The sequence below is a fragment of the Megalopta genalis genome, unplaced genomic scaffold (genome assembly GCF_051020955.1).
Source record: "Megalopta genalis isolate 19385.01 unplaced genomic scaffold, iyMegGena1_principal scaffold1282, whole genome shotgun sequence".
Taxonomy (NCBI): Eukaryota; Metazoa; Arthropoda; class Insecta; order Hymenoptera; family Halictidae; genus Megalopta; species Megalopta genalis.
This window is the reverse complement of record NW_027477351.1, coordinates 59808-79440: the sequence shown is the minus strand read 5'-3', so window position 1 is coordinate 79440 and position 19633 is coordinate 59808. Positions and strand designations below refer to the sequence as shown.

General features: G+C 40.6%; 1 protein-coding gene across 1 annotated transcript; it reads right to left on the bottom strand.

The window, feature by feature from the left end:
• Positions 1-15377: 15377 nt before the first annotated feature.
• LOC143263731 (uncharacterized) lies at positions 15378-16109 on the bottom strand. Its single transcript, XM_076528479.1, has one exon. It carries the CDS (start codon positions 16107-16109, stop codon positions 15378-15380), a length of 732 nt encoding a protein of 243 aa, XP_076384594.1.
• Between the last annotated feature and the right edge of the window lie 3524 nt (positions 16110-19633).

Genomic DNA, 19633 nt, shown 5'->3' with positions numbered 1-19633 from the left:
GTTAGCATAAAATCCATGCAGAACACATGATTTAGCTTCAAAACAAAGCGATGTAGAAGGATTAGCTTCAAATCCATGCGAAACAAATGATTTAGCTTCAGATACTTGCGATATAAGTGATATATCTTCAAATGCAGTCGAAACAAACGAGTTAGCTTCAAATCCATGCAAAACACATGATTTATCTGCAAATCAATGCGATGTAGAAGGTTTACCTTCATATCTATGCGACACAAATTATTTAGCTTTATGTACTTACTATATAAGTGATATAGCTTCAAGTGCTGTCGAAACAAACGAGTTAGCTTCAAATACAAGCGATACACATGGCTTAGCTGCAAATAATACGATGTAGAAGGTTTTAGCTTCAAATCCATGCAAAACACATGATTTATCTGCAAATCAATGCGATGTAGAAGGTTTACCTTCATATCTATGCGACACAAATTATTTAACTTTATGTACTTACTATATAAGTGATATAGCTTCAAGTGCTGTCGAAACAAACGAGTTAGCTTCAAATACAAGCGATACACATGGCTTAGCTGCAAATCAATACGATGTAGAAGGTTTAGCTTCAAATCCATGCAAAACACATGATTTATCTGCAAATCAATGCGATGTAGAAGGTTTACCTTCATATCTATGCGACACAAATTATTTAGCTTTATGTACTTACTATATAAGTGATATAGCTTCAAGTGCTGTCGAAACAAACGAGTTAGCTTCAAATACAAGCGATACACATGGCTTAGCTGCAAATCAATACGATGTAGAAGGTTTAGCTTCAAATCCATGCGAAACAAATGATTTTGCATCAGATACTTGCGATATATGTGACGTAGCTTCAAATGCAGTGGAAACAAACGAGTTAGCTTCAAACACTTGGGATATAAGTGATATAGCTTCAAATGCAGACGATGCAAACGAGTTAACTTCAAATCCATGCGAAACACATGATTTAGCTGCAAATCAATGCGATGTAGAAGGTTTATCCTCAAATCCATGCGAAACAAATGATTTAGCTTCAAATCAATACGATGTAGAAGGCTTAGCTTCAAATCCATTGGAAACAAATGATTTAGATTCAGATACTTGCGATATTAGGGATATAGCTTCAAATGCAGACGAAACAAACGAGTTAGCTTCAAATTCATGCGAAACACATGTTTCTGAATCAAATCAATGCGAAGTAGAAGGTTTACCTTCCAAATCCATGCGAAACACATGATTTAGCTTCAAATCAATGCGATGTAAAAGGCTTAGCTTCAAATCCATGCGAAACAAATGGTTCAGCTTTAAATACTTGAGATATGCATGATTTAGCTTCAATCGCATGCGAAACAAACGAGTTAGCTTCAAATTCATGCGAAACACATGATTTATCCTCAAATCCATGCAAACCACATGATTTAGCTTCAAATCAATGCGAAGTGGAATGCTTATCTTCGAACCCATGCGAAATAAATGGTTTAGCTTCAAATACTTGTGATATACATGATGTAACTTCAAATGCAGGCGAAAAAAACGAGTTAGCTTCAAACCCATGCGAAACACATGATTTAGCTTCCAATTCGTTCGAAGCACATGGTTTAGCTTAATATTCATGCGTAACAAATGGTTCAGCATGAAACACTTGTGATATACATGATTTAGCTTCAACTGCATGTGAAACAAACGTGTTAGCTTCAAATTCAAGCGAAAGAAATGATTCAGCTTCAAATCAATGCCAAGTAGAAGGCTTAGCTTCAAATCCATGCGAAAGAAATGATTTAGGTTCAGTTACTTGCGATATAAGTGATATAGCTTCAAATGCATGAGAAACAATCGAGTTAGCTTGAAATCCAAGCGAAACACTTGATTGAACTGCAAATCAATGCGATGTAGAAGGTTTAGCTTCAAATCCATGGTAAACAAATGATTTAGCTTCAGATACTTGCGATATAAGTGATATAGCATCAAATGCAGGCGAAACGAACGAGTTATCTGCAAATCCATGCGACACAAATGATTTTGCATCAGATACATGCGATATAAGTGTTATAGCTTCAAATGCAGGGGAAACAAAGGAGTTAGCAGCAAATCCATGCAAAACACATGATTGAGCTTCAAATCAATGCTATGTAGAAGGTTCAGCTACAAATCCATGGAACACAAATGATTTAGCTTCAAATACTTGCGATATAAGTGATATAGCTTCAAATGGAGACGAAACAAACGAGTTATCTTCAAATCCATGCGAAACACATGATTTAGCAGCAAATGAATGCGACGTAGAAAGCTTAGCTTCAATCCCACGCGAAACAAATGATTTATAGTCACATACTTTCGATTTGTGATATTGATTCAAATGCAGACGAAACAAACGAGTTATCTTCAAATCCATGCGAAACACATGATTTATCAGTAAATCAATGCGATGTAGAATTCTTAGCTTCAAACCCACGCGAAACAAATGATTTAGCTTCCAACAATCGGGATATAAGTGATATAGCTTCAAATGCAGACGAAACAGACAAGTAAGCATCAAATCCATGCGAACACAGGATTTATCTGCAAATCAATGCGATGTAGAAGGTTTAGCTTCAAATCCATGCGAAACAAATGATTGAGATTCAAACTGTTGGGATATAGGCTATATAGCTTCAAATGCCGCCGAAACAAACCAGTTAGCTACAATTCAATACGTAACACATGATTTAGCTTAAAATTAATGCGAAACACATCTATTAGCTTCAAATTCGTGCGAAACACATGATTTAGCTGCAAATCAATGCGATGTAGAAGGTTTTGCTTCACATCCATGCGAAACTAATGATTTAGCTTCAGATACATGCGATATAAGTGATATAGTTTCAAATGCAGGCGAAACAATCGAGTTAGCTTCAAATTAATGCGAAGTAGAAGGCTTATATTCAAACCCATGCGAGACAAATGTTTTAGCTTCAAATACTTGTGATATACATGATTTAGTTACAAATGCAGGCGAAACAAACGAGTTAGCTTCAAATCCAAGCGAAACACATGATCTAGCTTCAAATCAATGCTAAGTAGAAGGCTTAGCTGCAAATACATGAGAAACAAATGATTTATCTTCAGATAATTGCGATGTAAGTGATATAGCTTCAAATGCAGGCGAAACAATCGAGTTAAATTCAAAACAATGCGAACTAGTAGGCTTATCTTCAAATCCATGCGAAACAAATGGTTTAGCTTCAAATACTTGCGAATCTAAGTGATATAGCTTCAACTGAATGCGAAACAAACGAGTTAGCTTCAAATCCATGCGATACATTTCATTTAGCTTCAAATCAATGCGAAGTAGAAGGCATATCTTCAAAACCATCCGAAACAAATGTTTTAGCTTCAAATACTCGTGATATACATGACTTAGCTTCAAATGCAGGCGAAACAAACGAGTTAGCTTCAAATCCAAGCTAAACACATGATCTAGCTTCAAATCAATGCGAAGTAGAAGTCTCAGCTTCAAGTACATGCGAAAGACATAATTTTGTTCAAATCAATGCGAAGTAGAAGATTTAGCTACAAATCCATACGAATCAAATGGTTTAGCTTCAAATACATGTGATATAAATGATTTAGCTTCAAATGCAGGCGAAACAAACGAGTTAGCTTCAAATCCATGCGATACATATGATTTAGCTTCAAATCCATGCGAAGTAGAAGGCTTATCTTCAAACCAATGCGAAACAAATGTTTTGGCTTCAAATACTTGTGATATACATCATTTAGTTTCAAATGCAGGCGAAACAAACGAGTTAGATTCCAATCCATGCGATACACATGATTTAGTTTCAAATCAATGCGAAGTAGGAGGCTTATCTTCAAATCCATGCGAAACAAATGGTTTAGCTTCAAATACTCGTGATATACATGATTTTGATTTAAATGAAGGCGAAAAAAACGAGTTAACTTCAAATCCATGCGAAACACATGATTTAGCTTCAAATCCATGCGAAACAATTGGTTTAGCTTCAAATACTTGTGATATACATGATTTAGCTTCAAATGCTAGCGAAACAAACTAGTTAGCTTCAAATCGATGCCAAACATATGATTTAGCTTCAAATCAATGCGACGTAGAAGTCGTAGCTTCAAATCAATGCGAGTCAAATTGTTTAGCTTCAAATACTTGTGATATACATGATTTAGATTGCAGCTGCATGCGGAACAAACGATTTAGCGTCACACCCAAGGGAAACACATGATTTAACTTCAAATCAATGCGAAGTAGATGCCTTAGCTTCAAATCAATGCGAAAAAAATGGTTTAGCTTCAAATATTTGTGATATACATGATTTAGCTTCAAATCCAGGCGAAAGAAACGGGTTAGCTTCAAATCCATGCGAAACAAATGGTTCAGCTTCGAATACTTGAGATATGCATGATTTAGCTTCAATCGCATATGAAACAAACGAGTTAGCTTCAAATCCACGCGAAACCCCTGATTTAGCTACAAATTCATATGAAACACATGGGTTAGCTTCATATTCTTGCGAAACAAATGGTTTAGTTTCAGATACTTGTGATAAACATGATTTAGCTTCAACTGCATGCGAAACAAACGAGTTATCTTCAAATCCATGCGGAACACATGATTTAGCTTCAAATCAATGCGAAGTAGAAGGCTTACCTTCAAATCAATGGGAAGCAAATGCTTTAGATTCAAATAATTGTGATATACATGATTTAGATTCAAATGCTGGCGAAACAAACGAGTTAGCTTCAAATCCATGCGAAACACATGATTCAGCTTCAAATCAATGCGAAGTAGAAGGCTTAGATTCAAATCCAAGCGAATCAAATGCTTTAGCTTCAAATACTTATGATATACATGATTTGGCTTCAACTGCATGCGAACTAAACGAGATAGCTTCAAATACTTGCGATACACATGATTTAGCTTCAAATCAATGCGAAGAAGAAGGCTTAGTTTCAAATCCATGCGAATCGAATAGTTTAGCTTTAAATACTTGTTTGATACATGATTTAGCTTCAACTGCATTCGAAACAAACCATTTATTTTCAAATCCAACCGAAACACATGATTTAGCTTCAAATCAATGCGAAGTAGAAGGCTTAGCTTCAAATCCATGCAAAACAAATGGTTTCGCTTCGAATTCTTGTGACATACATGATTTAGCTTCAACTGCATGCGAAACAAACCATTTATTTTCAAATCCAACCGAAACACATGTTTTAGCTTCAAATCAATGCGAAGTAGAAGGCTTAGCTTCAAATCCACGCAAAACAAATGGTTTCGCTTCGAATGCTTGTGACATACATGATTTAGCTTCAACTGCATGCGAAACAAACGAATTAGCTTCAAATCCATGCGAAACACACGATGTAGCTTCAAATCAATGCGAAGTAGAATGCTTAGCTTCAAATCCATCTGAAACGAGTAGTTTAACTTCATATACTGGTGATATACATGATTTAGCTTCAACTGCACCTGAAACAAACGTGTTAGCTTCAAATTCAAGCGAAACACATGATTAAGCTTCAAATCAATGCGAAGTAGAAGGTTTAGCTTCAAATCCATGCGAAACAAATGATTTAGCATCAGATTCTTGCGATATAAGTGATGTTTCTTCAAATGCAGGCGAAAGAAACGAGTTAGCTTCAAATACATGCAAAACACATAATTAAGCTTCAAATGAATGCAAAAACAAGATTTAGGTCCAAATTCATGCGAAACACATGGTTTAGATTCAAATTCATGCGAAACAAATGGTTTAGCTTGAGATACTTGTGATATATATGATTTAGCATCAACTGCATGCGAAACAAACAAGTTAGCTTCAAATCCAAGCGAATCACATGATTTAGCTTCAAATCAATTCGATGTAGAAGGTGTAGCTTCAAATCCATGCGAAACCAATGATTTAGCTTCAGATACTTGCGATATAGCTGATATAGCTTCAAATGCATGGGTAACAGACGAGTTACCTTCAAATCCATGCAAAACACATGATTAAGTTTCAAATCAATGCTATGTGGAAGGTTTAGCATCAAATGCAGGCGAAACAAACGAGTTATCTTCAAATCCATGCGAAACACATGATTTAGCAGCAAATCAATGCGAAGTGGAAGGCTTACCTTCGAATTCATGCGAAACAAATGGTTTAGTTTCAAATACTTGTGATATACATGATTTAGCTTCAAATGCATGCGAAAAAATCTTGTTAGCTTCAAATTCAAGCGAAACACATGATTCAGCTTCAAATCAATGCGAAGTAGAAGGCTTAGATTCAAATCCAAGCGAATCAAATGCTTTAGCTTCAAATACTTGTGATATACATGATTCAGTTTCAACAGCATGTGTAACAAACGAGTTAGCTTCAAATTCAAGCGAAACCCATTAATCAGCTTCAAATCAAAGCGAAGTAGAAGGCTTAGCTTCAAATCCATCTGAAACGAATAGTTTAACTTCAAATACTGGTGATATACATGATTTAGCTTCAACTGCATTCGAAACAAATCATTTATTTTCAAATCCAACCGAAACACATGATTTAGCTTCAAATCAATGCGAAGTAGAAGGCTTAGCTTCAAATCCATGCGAAACCAATGATTCGGTTTCAGATGCTTGCGATATAAGTGATCTAGCTTCAAATGCAGACGAAACAAACGAGTTAGCTTCATATCCTTGCGAAACACATGATTTAGATGCAAATCAATGCGATGTAGAAGGTTTAGCTTCAAATCCATGCGTAACAAAAGATTTAGCATCAGATACTTGCGATATATGTGACATAGCTTCAAATGCAGGGGAAACAAACGAGTTTGCTTCAAATTCAAGCGAATCACATGATTTAGCTTCAAATCAATGCGATGTAGAAGGATTAGCTTCAAATAGAAGCGAAGCAAATGAATGAGCTTCAAACACTTGGGATGTGTGTGATATAGCTTCAAATGCAGACGAAACAAACGAGTTAGCTTCATATCCTTGCGAAACACAAGATTTAGATGCAAATCAATGCGATGTAGAAGGTATAGCTTCAAATCCATGCGTAACAAATGATTTAGAATCAGATACATGCGATATATGTGACGTAGCTTCAAATGCAGGGGAAACAAACGAGTTAGCTTCAAATTCAAGCGAATCACATGATTTAGCTCCAAATCAATGCGATGTAGAAGGTTTAACTTCAAATCAACGCGAAACAAAAGATTTAGCTTCAAGCACTTGGGATATACGTGATATAGCTTCAAATGCAGACGAAACAAACGAGTTAGCTTCAAATCCATGCAAAACACATGATTAAGCTTCAAATCAATGGTATGTAGCAGGTTTAGCTTCAAATCCATTCGACACAAATGATTTAGCTTGAGATACTTGCGATATAAGTGATATAGCTTCAAATGCTGACGAAACAACCGAGTTAGTTTCAAATCCATGCGAAACACATGATTTTGCTGCAAATCAATACGATGTAGATGGTTTAGCTTCAAATCCATGCGACACAAATGATTTAGCTTCAGATACTTGCGATATAAGTGATATAGCTTCAAATGCAGACGAAACAAACGAGTTAGCTTCATATCCTTGCGAAACACATGATTAAGCTTCAAATCAATGCGATGTGGAATGTTTAGCTTCTAATCCATGCGACGCAAATGATCTAGCTTCAGATACTTGCGATATAAGTGATGTAGCTTGAAATGCAGACTAAACAAACGAGTTAGCTTCAAATCCATGCGAAACAAATGATTTAGCTTCAGATACATGCGATATAAGTGATATAGCTTCAAATGCAGGAGAAACAAACGAGTTAGTTTCAAATCCATGCAAAACACATGATTTTTCCTCAAATAATTCCGATATAAGTGATGTAGCTTCAAATGAAGACGAAACAATCGAGTTAGCTTCAAATCTATTCGATGTAGAAGGTTTAGCTTCAAATCCATGCGACACAAATGACTTAGCATCAGATACATACGATATAACTCATATAGCTCCAAATGCAGGGGAAACAAACGAGTTAGCATCAAATCCATGGAAAACACATGAGTTAGCTTCAAATCAATGGGATGTAGACGGTTTAGCTTCAAATCCAAGCGAAACACATGATTTACCTTCAAATCATTGCGATGTAGAAGGCTTTGTTTCAAATCCTTGCAAAACAAATGATTCAGCTTCAAACAATTGGTATATAAGTGACATAGTTTCAAATACAGACGAATCAAACCAGTTAGCTTCAAAATTCATGCGATACACATCATTTAGCTTCAAATAGATGAGAAGTAGAAGCCTTAGCTTCAAATTCATGCGACACAAATGATTTAGCTCAAATAATTGCGATATAAGTGATATAGCGTCAAATGCATACGAATCAATCGAGTTAGCTTCAAAATCCATGCGTTCCACATGATTTAGCTTCAAATCAATGCGAAGTAGAAGGCTTAGCTTCAAATCGATGCGGAACAATTGATTGAGCTTCAAACACTTCGGATATAGGTGATATAGCTTCAACTGCAGGCGTAACAAACGAGTTAGCTTCAAATTCAAGCGAAACAAATGATTTAGCTTCCAACAATTGGTATATAAGTGATATAACTTCAAATGCAGACCAAACAAACGAGTTAGCTTCAAAATCCATACGATACACATCATTTAGCATCAGCTCGATGCGAAGTAGAAGGTTTAGATTCAAATCCATGCGAAACAAATGATTTAGCTTCAGATACTTGCGATTTAAGTGATATAGCTCTAAATGCTGGCTAAACAAACGAGTTAGCTTTAAATCCAAGCAAGGCACATGATTTAGCTTCAAATCAATGCGATGTAGAAGGATTAGCTTCAAATAGAAGCGAAGCAAATGATTGAGCTTCAAACACTTGGGATATATGTGATATAGCTTCAAATGCAGACGAAACAAACGAGTTAGCTTCAAATCCATGCGAAACAAATGATTTAGCTTCAGATACTTGCGATATAAGTGATATAGCTTCAAATGCAGGAGAAACAAACGAGCTAGTTTCAAATCCATGCAAAACACATGATTTTTCCTCAAATACTTGCGATATAAGTGATATAGCTTCATTTGAAGACGAAACAAACGAGTTAGCTTCAAATCAATGCGAAGTAGAAGGCTTAGCTTCAAATCCATGCAAAACAAATGGTTTCGCTTCGAATACTTGTGACATACATGATTTAGCTTCAACTGCATGCGAAACAAACCATTTATTTTCAAATCCAACGAAACACATGATGTAGCTTCAAATCAATGCGAAGTAGAAGGCTTAGCTTCAAATCCAAGCGAAACACATGATTTAGCTGCAAATCAATGCGATGTAGAAGGTTTAGCTTCAAATCCATGCGAAACAAATGATTTAGCTTCAAACACTTGGGATATATGTGATATAGCTTCAAATGTAGACGAAACAAGCGTGTTAGCTTCAAATCCATGCGAAACACATGATTTAGCTGCAAATCAATGCGATGTAGAAGGCTTAGCTTCAATTCCATGCGGAACAAATGATTTAGCTTCAAACACTTGGGATATAGGTGATATAGCTTCAAATGCAGGAGACACAAACGAGTTAGCTCCAAATCCATGCGATGCACAAGATTCAGCTACAAATCAATGCGATGTAGAAGGTGTAGCTTGAAATCCACGCGAAACATATGATTTAGCTGCAAATCAATGCGATGTAGAAGGTTTAGCTTCAAGTCAAAGCGAAGCAAGTGATTTAGGTTCAGATACTTGCGATATAAATGATATAGCTTCAAATGCAGGCGAAACAAACGAGTTAGCTTCAAATACATGCAAAACACATGATTAAGCTTCGAATGCATGCGAAAGACTAGATCTAGGTTCAAATTCATGCGAAACACTTGTTTTAGCTTCAAATCAATGCGATGTAGACGGTTTAGCTTCACATCAATGCGATGTAGAAGGTTTAACTTCAAATCAATGCGACGCAAATGGTTTAGCTTCAGATACTTGCGGTAAAAGTGATATAGATTCAAATGCAGGAGAAACAAACGAGTTAGCTTCAAATCAATGCGGAACACATGATTTAGCTTTACATCCATGCGACGTAGAAAGCTTATCTTCAAATCCATGCGAAACAAATGATTTAGCATCAAACACGTGGGATATAAGTGATATAGCTTCAAATGCAGACGATTCAAACGAGTTGGCTTCAAAATCCATGCGATACACATCATTTCGATTTAAATCCATGCGAAATAGAAGGCTTAGCTTCAAATCCATGCGATACACATGATTTAGCTGCAAATCAATGCAATGTAGAAGGTTTAGCGTCAAATCCATGCGAAACAAATAATTTAGCATCAGTTACTTGCGATATAAGTGATATAGCTTCAAATGCAGGGGAAACAAACGAGTAAGATTAAAATCCATGCAAAACACATGATTTAGATTCAAAACAAAGCAATGTAGTAGGTTTAGCTACAAATCCAAGCGAAGCACATTATTTAGCTTCAAATGAATGCGATGTAGAAGGTTTAGCTTCAAATCCATGCGAAACAAATGATTTAGCTTCAAACACTTGGGATATAAGTGATTTAACTTCAAATGCAGACGAATCAATCGAGTTAGCTTCAAAATCCATGCGACACACATCATTTAGCTACAAATCAATGCGATGTAGAAGGTTTAGCTTCAAATCCAAGCGAAACACATGATTTAGCTTCAAATCACTGCTATGTAGAAGGTTTAGCTTCAAATCCATGAGAACAAATGATTTAGCTTCAAACACTTGTGATATAAGTGATATAGTTTCAAATGCAGACGACTAAAACGGGTTAGCTACAAAATCCATGCGATACACATCATTTAGCTTCAAATAGTTGCCAAGTAGAAGGCTTAGCTTCAAATTCGTAGGAATCAAATGATTTAGGACCAGATACTTGCGATATAAGTGATATAGCAACAAATGCAGGCGAAACTAACGAGTTAGATTCAAATCCGTGCGAGTTAGCATAAAATCCATGCAGAACACATAATTTAGCTTCAAAACAAAGCGATGTAGAAGGATTAGCTTCAAATCCATGCGAAACAAATGATTTAGCTTCAGATACTTGCGATATAAGTGATATAGCTTCAAATGCAGTCGAAACAAACGAGTTAACTTCAAATCCATGCGAAACACATGATTTAGCTGCAAATCAATGCGATGTAGAAGGTTTAGCTTCAAATCCATGCGATACAAATGATTTAGCTTCAAATCAATACGATGTAGAAGGCTTAGCTTAAAATCCATGCGAAACAAATGATTTAGATTCAGATTCTTGCGATATTAGGGATATAGCTTCAAATGCAGACGAATCGAACAATTTAGCTTCAAAATCCATGCGGAACAAATGATTTAGCTTCAAATCAATGCGATGTAGAAGGTTTAGCTTCAAATCCATGCGATACAAATGGTTTAGCTTCTAATACTTATGATATACATGATTTAGCTTCAACTGCTTGCGAAACAGACTAGTTAGCTTCAAATCCAATCGAAACACATTATTTAGCTTCAAATCCATGCGAAACGAATGATTGTGAATCAAATACTCGCGAATATAAGTGAGATAGCTTCAAATGCAGGTGTAACAAACGAGTTAGCTTCAAATCCATGCGAAACACATGATTTAGATTCAAATTCGTGCGAAGTAGAAGGATTAGCTACATATCCTTGCGAAGCAAATGGTTTAGCTTCAAATACTTGTGATAAACATGATATAGCTTCAACATCATGCGAATCAAACCAGTTAGCTTCAAATCCATGCGAATCACATGATTTAGCTTCAAATCAATGCGAAGTAGAAGGCTTAGCTTCAAATCCAAGCGAAGCACATGATTAGCTTCAAATTAATGCGAAGTAGGAGGCTTAGTTTCAAATCCCTGCGAATCAATTGGTATAGCATCAAATACTTGTGATATACATGATTTAGCTTCAGCTGCATGCGAGACAAATGAATTAGCTTCAAATTCTAGCGAAACACATGATTTAAATTCAAATCAATGCGAAGGAGAAATCTTAGCTTCAAATCAATGCGAAACTAATGGTTTAATATCAAATACTTGTGATATACATGATAAGCTTCAACTGCGTGCGAAACAAACGAGTTATCTTCAAATCCATGCGAGACACGTGATTTAGCCTCAAATCAATGCCAAGTAGAAGGCTTAGCTTCAAATCCATGCGAATCAAATAGTTTAACTTCAAATACTTGTCATTAACATGATTTAGCTTCAACTGCATTCAAAACAAACGAGTTAGCTTCAAAATCATGCGAAACACATGATTTAGCTTTAAATTGATGCGAATCACATGGTTTAGATTATTATTCATGCGAAACACATGGTTTAGATTAATATACATGCGGAACAATTGGTTCAGCTTCAAATACTTGTGATATACATGATTTAGCTTCAACTCCATGCGAAACAAACGAGTTAGCTTCAAATCCAACCGTAACACATGATTTAGCTTCAAATCCATGCTAAACAAATGGTTTAGCTTCAAATACTTGTGATATGCATGATTTATCTTCAACAGCATGCGAAACATACGAGTAGCTTCAAATCCAAGCGAAACACATGATTTAGCTTCAAATCCATGCGAAACAAATGGTTTAGCTTCAAATACTTGTGATATACATGATTTAGCTTCAAATACAGGCGAAACAAACGAGTTTGCTTCAAATCCATGCGAAACACATGATTGTGCTTCAAATTCATTCGAAACACATGGTTTAGCATCAAATCAATGCGAAGCAGAATGCTTGGTTTCAAATCCAAGCGAAACACATGATTAAGCTTCAAATACTTGCGATATAAATGAAATAGCTTCATATGCAGACGAAACAAACGAGTTGACTTCAAATCCATGCGAAACACATGACTTAGCTTCAAATCAATGCGAAGTAGAAGGCTTATCTTCAAATCCATCCGAAACAAATTGTTTAGCTTGAAATACTCGTGATATACATGATTTAGCTTCAAATGCAGGCGAAACAAACGAGTTAGATTCAAATCCAAGCGAAACACATGATCTTGCTTCAAATCAATGCGAAGTAGAAGGCTTAGCTTCAAATCCATGCGAAAAACATAATTTTGTTCAAATCAATGCGAAGTAGAAGATTTAGCAACAAATCCATACGAATCAAATGGTTTAGCTTCAAATACTTGTGATATACATGATTCAGCTTCAAATGCAGGCGAAACAAACGAGTTAGCTTCAAATCCATGCGATACACATGATTTAGCTTCAAATCAATGCGAAGTAGAAGGCTTATCTTCAAATCCATGCGAAACAAATGGTTTAGCTTCAAATACTTGTGATATACATGATTTAGCTTCAAATGCAGGCGACACAAACGAGTTAGCTTCAAATCTTAGCGAAACACATGATCTAGTATCAAATCAATGCGATGTAGAAGGTTTAGCTTCAAATTCATGCGAAACAAATGATTTAGCTTCAAACACTTGGGATATAAGTGAAATAGGTTCAAATGCAGACGAAACAAACGGGTTAGCTTCAGATCCATGCGAAACTCATGATTTAGCTGCAAATCAATGCGACGTTGAAGGTGTAGCTTTAAATCCATGCGAAACAAATGATTATAGCTTCAGATACTAGCGATATAAGTGATATTGTTTCAAGTGCAGTCGAAACAAACGAGTTAGCTTCAAATCAATGCGGAACACATGATTTAGCTTTACATCCATGCGACGTAGAAAGCTTATCTTCAAATCCATGCGAAACAAATGATTTAGCATCAAACACGTGGGATATAAGTGATATAGCTTCAAATGCAGACGATTCAAACGAGTTGGCTTCAAAATCCATGCGATACACATCATTTCGATTTGAATCCATGCGAAATAGAAGGCTTAGCTTCAAATCCATGCGATACACATGATTTAGCTGCAAATCAATGCAATGTAGAAGGTTTAGCGTCAAATCCATGCGAAACAAATAATTTAGCATCAGTTACTTGCGATATAAGTGATATAGCTTCAAATGCAGGGGAAACAAACGAGTAAGATTAAAATCCATGCAAAACACATGATTTAGATTCAAAACAAAGCGATGTAGTAGGTTTAGCTACAAATCCAAGCGAAGCACATTATTTAGCTTCAAATGAATGCGATGTAGAAGGTTTAGCTTCAAATCCATGCGAAACAATTGATTTAGCTTCAAACACTTGGGATATAAGTGATTTAACTTCAAATGCAGACGAATCAATCGAGTTAGCTTCAAAATCCATGCGACACACATCATTTAGCTTCAAATCAATGCGATGTAGAAGGTTTAGCTTCAAATCCAAGCGAAACACATGATTTAGCTTCAAATCAATGCTATGTAGAAGGTTTAGCTTCAAATCCATGAGAACAAATGATTTAGCTTCAAACACTTGGGATATAAGTGATATAGTTTCAAATGCAGACGACTAAAACGGGTTAGCTACAAAATCCATGCGATACACATCATTTAGCTTCAAATAGTTGCCAAGTAGAAGGCTTAGCTTCAAATTCGTAGGAAACAAATGATTTAGGACCAGATACTTGCGATATAAGTGATATAGCAACAAATGCAGGCGAAACTAACGAGTTAGATTCAAATCCGTGCGAGTTAGCATAAAATCCATGCAGAACACATAATTTAGCTTCAAAACAAAGCGATGTAGAAGGATTAGCTTCAAATCCATGCGAAACAAATGATTTAGCTTCAGATACTTGCGATATAAGTGATATATCTTCAAATGCAGTCGAAACAAACGAGTTAGCTTCAAATCCATGCAAAACACATGATTTATCTGCAAATCAATGCGATGTAGAAGGTTTACCTTCATATCTACGCGACACAAATTATTTAGCTTTATATACTTACTATATAAGTGATATAGCTTCAAGTGCTGTCGAAACAAACGAGTTAGCTTCAAATACAAGCGATACACATGGCTTAGCTGCAAATCAATACGATGTAGAAGGTTTAGCTTTGAGGAGGTGGGATCGGCGACGGGAAGAGAGAATTGAACCCGGTTACAATTAGACTATCTTTATTTACAATCGGAACTAAACTCGCGACGCTCGCGTACCGTTCCCGATGAGGGTTCTTACTGAACTAACCATTCGCTCACCGATGCATCCCATCCAGATCATTCTTTCTCATTCTCACGGTTCGCTTTCACTCTGTCCTGGCTAGACGCATTCATTCTACGCGACACTCAAACCAATCGTCTAGACATTCGCTCGACGCTAACGCACAGCATGCAGCCCGGCCCATTCGTCCAAACATTCTTACGCCTTAAAACTAAACACATGGCGGAGACGTGGCGCCGGCTTGTCGCCGCCACATCACCCCCCCGCCAGTGATTGACTCGATCACGAAACTTGCAATCGGTCCGGGAAACGCACTCTTCTTCCGGACCGTGTGGTGCGTAAACCCGCACCTGGTGGTACTACTATGGGGGGCGGCACCGCCGGACCCCGAGATGGTGGCGATGGTTGGGGCGGCTGCCCCGTAAACTCGCTCGGAGTGGGTGGTGATGATGGTGTTGGTGGCCCCTCGGACTCTCCAGGTAACGCTGGCTGTGTTGCCCCTGGTATCGTCGGCGGTGCTGGATCTGTAGCCAGCAAGTACGCCGGCTTTAGGCGATCTATGGTCACTGTAACCGCCTTGTCCCGGATACTGAGGGAGTAAGTCCGGTCCCCTCGCTCGAGGACCCTGTATGGGCCGTCGTATGGCGGCTGGAGGATTCCTCGCACTGCGTCGTTCCGCACGAACACATGCTCTGCCGTGGCGAGGTCCTTGAAAACGAAAACTCGTTTCGTCGAGTGATTGCTGCCAGGCGTTGGGGCGAGGGTCGCGAAATGCTTTCGTAATCCCGCGACAAAATCCCCTGGCAGCGGCAGCGACTCCGCTCTCTGTGGGACCAGGAATTCCCCTGGTAGGTGCAGCGTCTCGCCGTAGACCAGCTCAGCTGCGGTGGATTGTAAGTCCTCCCTCCAGGCTGCGCGGATGCCCAGCAAGATGGTGGGAAGAACCTTTGTCCAGCTGACGTTTTGCTGGCAACGGATTGCTGCCTTAAATTGGCGGTGGAATCTCTCCACCATTCCGTTTGCCGCCGGGTGATAGGCCGTTGTCCGCCAGTGGGCTGCACCTGTTAGCTGTGACAATGCCTGAAACAAGCGCGACTCGAATTGTCGACCCTGGTCGGTCGTCACGCGCAACGGGGTTCCGAACCGTGAAATCCAACCCTCGTAAAAGGCGCGTGCCACGGTCGAAGCTTCTTGATCCCGAATTGGGAAAGCCTCGGGCCAGCGCGTAAAACGGTCGACGCAGGTTAAACAGTACCTGAACCCCTCTGAGACCGGAAGAACTACAATGTCTATGTGCACGTGCTCGAATCTTCCGGTCGGCGCGTCGAAACTTCCCGGCGGCGCGAAAACGTGCTTGTTTATTTTGGCGCGCTGGCACGGAACGCAACCGCGAGCCCAACTCCGGCAATCGGCTTTAACGGACGGCCACACATATCGTTCCGTCACGAGTCTCACCGTTGCTTTAACACCTGGATGCGCCAAGCAGTGCATCGAGTCGAATGCGGCTCGCCTGAATTGTCCCGTGACGAAAGGTCGCGCAATCCCGGTAGACACGTCACAGATCACTTCAGTGTTCGAATCGGGCGGGCGTATCCGTTTTAGACGTAAATTGTTTTTTATTCTCCCGCTCATGTACGCCTGAAGTTCCGCGTCGCGCTGCTGAGACTCCGCCAAATCGGTGTAGCTGAAAGACTCTACCACTTCTTCCAACCTGGATAGCGCGTCGGCGACGACGTTGTCCTTCCCGGCGATGTGGCGGATGTCGGTGGTGAACTGCCCGATGAAATCCAGGTATCTAAATTGCCTGGGAGAACATTTCTCGGGCTTTTGTTGGAAGGCGAATGTCAACGGTTTGTGGTCCGTGTAGATGGTGAATGTTCGCCCCTCCACCATGTGTCGGAAATGCTTGATTGCCGAGTAAATGGCCAACATTTCCCGGTCGTACGCGCCGTAATTCCGCTCGGCGGCGCTGAGCTTCCTGGAGAAGAAAGCCACCGGCTGCCAATCCTTTCCGACCCGCTGCTGCAGTGGCGCACCTGCAGCAAAATCGGACGCGTCGCAGAACAAGGCGAGTGGCGCGTCGTCCCTCGGATGCGACAATAACGCCGCCTGCCTCAAACTGTCCTTCGCCTCGGCGAAAGCCGCGGTAGCTTCCTCGGTCCACGCCAACTTGGCGTTACCCTTCATGCCGTCGTGCAGTAGGTTATTGAGGGGCGCTTGTACCTGCGCAGCCCTGGGCATGAAACGCCTATAGAAATTTAGCATACCCAGGAACTGCCTCAGCCGTTTTGCGGTGGTCGGTTGGGGGTAGTTGGTGATCGCCTCCACCTTTGATTCCAACGGGCTGGTGCCTTTGGACGATACGGTGAACCCCAGGAATTTAACCTGCGCCTGGCCGAAAATGCATTTCGCCCCGTTGACGGTCACGCCGTACTTGTCGAGGCGTGAAAAAACTTCCTCCAAGTGGCGCAAGTGCTCCTCTTCTGTCGACGATGCCACCAGTATGTCGTCGATGTACGCGTACACAAAATCCAAGCCGCGCAGCACCTCGTCGATGAAACGTTGAAACGCTTGTGCCGCGTTTCGCAATCCGAACTACATACAGGGGAACTCGAATAGTCCGAAAGGGGTGGTTATCGCGGTTTTGGCGATGTCCTCTGTGGCCACTGGAATCTGGTTATACGCGCGCGCCAGATCTATTGTGGAGAACACCGTCTTCCCGTGAAGCGCGTGAGAAAAGTCCTCGATGTGCTTCACGGGGTACCTATCCGGCACCGTGCGCGCATTTAAAGCTCGGTAATCCCCGCACGGTCGCCAAGCGTCCTGTTCTTTTTTGGGCACCATATGGAGAGGCGATGACCACGCACTTTCCGACGGTCGCGCGATGCCGAGACGCATCATCGTCTCGAATTCTTGTCGCGCGTGCCTCAAACGATCCGGCGCGAGACGCCGGGGCCTACAAGCCACAGGCGGACCCGGCGTTGTGCGGATGTAGTGCACCGTTTCATGTTGCACTTGCACGGGTGTCCCCACTGATCGCGTAATGTTCGGGAAACGTTGCAGCAATTCGTGGAATTTCGAATCACCGAAAATTGTCTTCACCGAGGGCGCCGATGGCCCGCACTCGCGCACTGAGCGTCCTGGCACCGTCATCGACGTCACCTGGTCTAAAAGTTTGCACTTTCCGACGTCCACCAATAGTTCGTAATGCGCGAGGGAATCTACGCCTATAATCGGCTTTGACACGTCGGCCACCACGAAACGCCATACGAAAACGCGACGGAGCCCGAAGTCGAGGCTCAGCGTAACCGTCCCGTACGTGGCAATTTCCGACCCGTTCGCCGCATATAAAACGTAAGATGCGCGTTCGCGGAACCCGCGAGTTTTCGATCGAGGAAAAACGCAGAGATCGGCACCGGTGTCGATTAAAAACTGCGTTCTCGTTACTCGATCGGTGACGAACAAACGGCGCGATGGTGGGCAGTGGTCGCTGGCCGTCATTAACGACTGCCCATCTCGTTTCCCGACGCGGACCAATTGCATGGGTGTTCGCAGCGGAACGCGTTCGCGCCGAACTTGTAATGGTAAAAACACTTCCCGCCTAGTAGCGCGGTTCGTCGTTCTCGCGGACCTCGGCCGCGTATTCTGGTTTGAGCGCGCCCAGGACGAACCCGAACTTCGTCTTTTCGGTCGTAACGCCGCTCGTCTCGAAACTCGCCTCGACCATCGCGAACCACAGCTCGGGGTCGGTCGGCGAAACTTCCGGTATTTTCACCGCGACGCGGCTGACTGTCGATGCGGGCGGGGATGCCATCGTACCGAATAAACGTGCGAATGTCCGTGTTCTCTTCCGAAAACTCCCGATCCACTGCCACGAAACCACGAACGAAATGCGACTGCAAAATTCGTGTCGTTCGCTACCTTTAGATCACGTCGGGGTCACCAATGAGGAGGTGGGATCGGCGACGGGAAGAGAGAATTGAACCCGGTTACAATTAGACTATCTTTATTTACAATCGGAACTAAACTCGCGATGCTCGCGTACCGTTCCCGATGAGGGTTCTTACTGAACTAACCATTCGCTCACCGATGCATCCCATCCAGATCATTCATTCTCATTCTCACGGTTCGCTTTCACTCTGTCCTGGCTAGACGCATTCATTCTACGCGACACTCAAACCAATCGTCTAGACATTCGCTCGACGCTAACGCACAGCATGCAGCCCGGCCCATTCGTCCAAACATTCTTACGCCTTAAAACTAAACACATGGCGGAGACGTGGCGCCGGCTTGTCGCCGCCACAGCTTCAAATCCATGCGAAACAAATGATTTAGCTTCAAATCAATGCGATGTAGAAGGTTTAGCTACAAATCCATGCGAAACAAATGATTTAGCATCAGATACTTGCGATATAAGTGATATAGCTTCAAATGCAGACGAATCAAACGAGTTAGCTTCAAATCCATGCGATGTAGAAGGTTTAGCTTCAATTCGAAGCGAAACACATGATTTAGCTTCAAACACTAGGCATATAAGT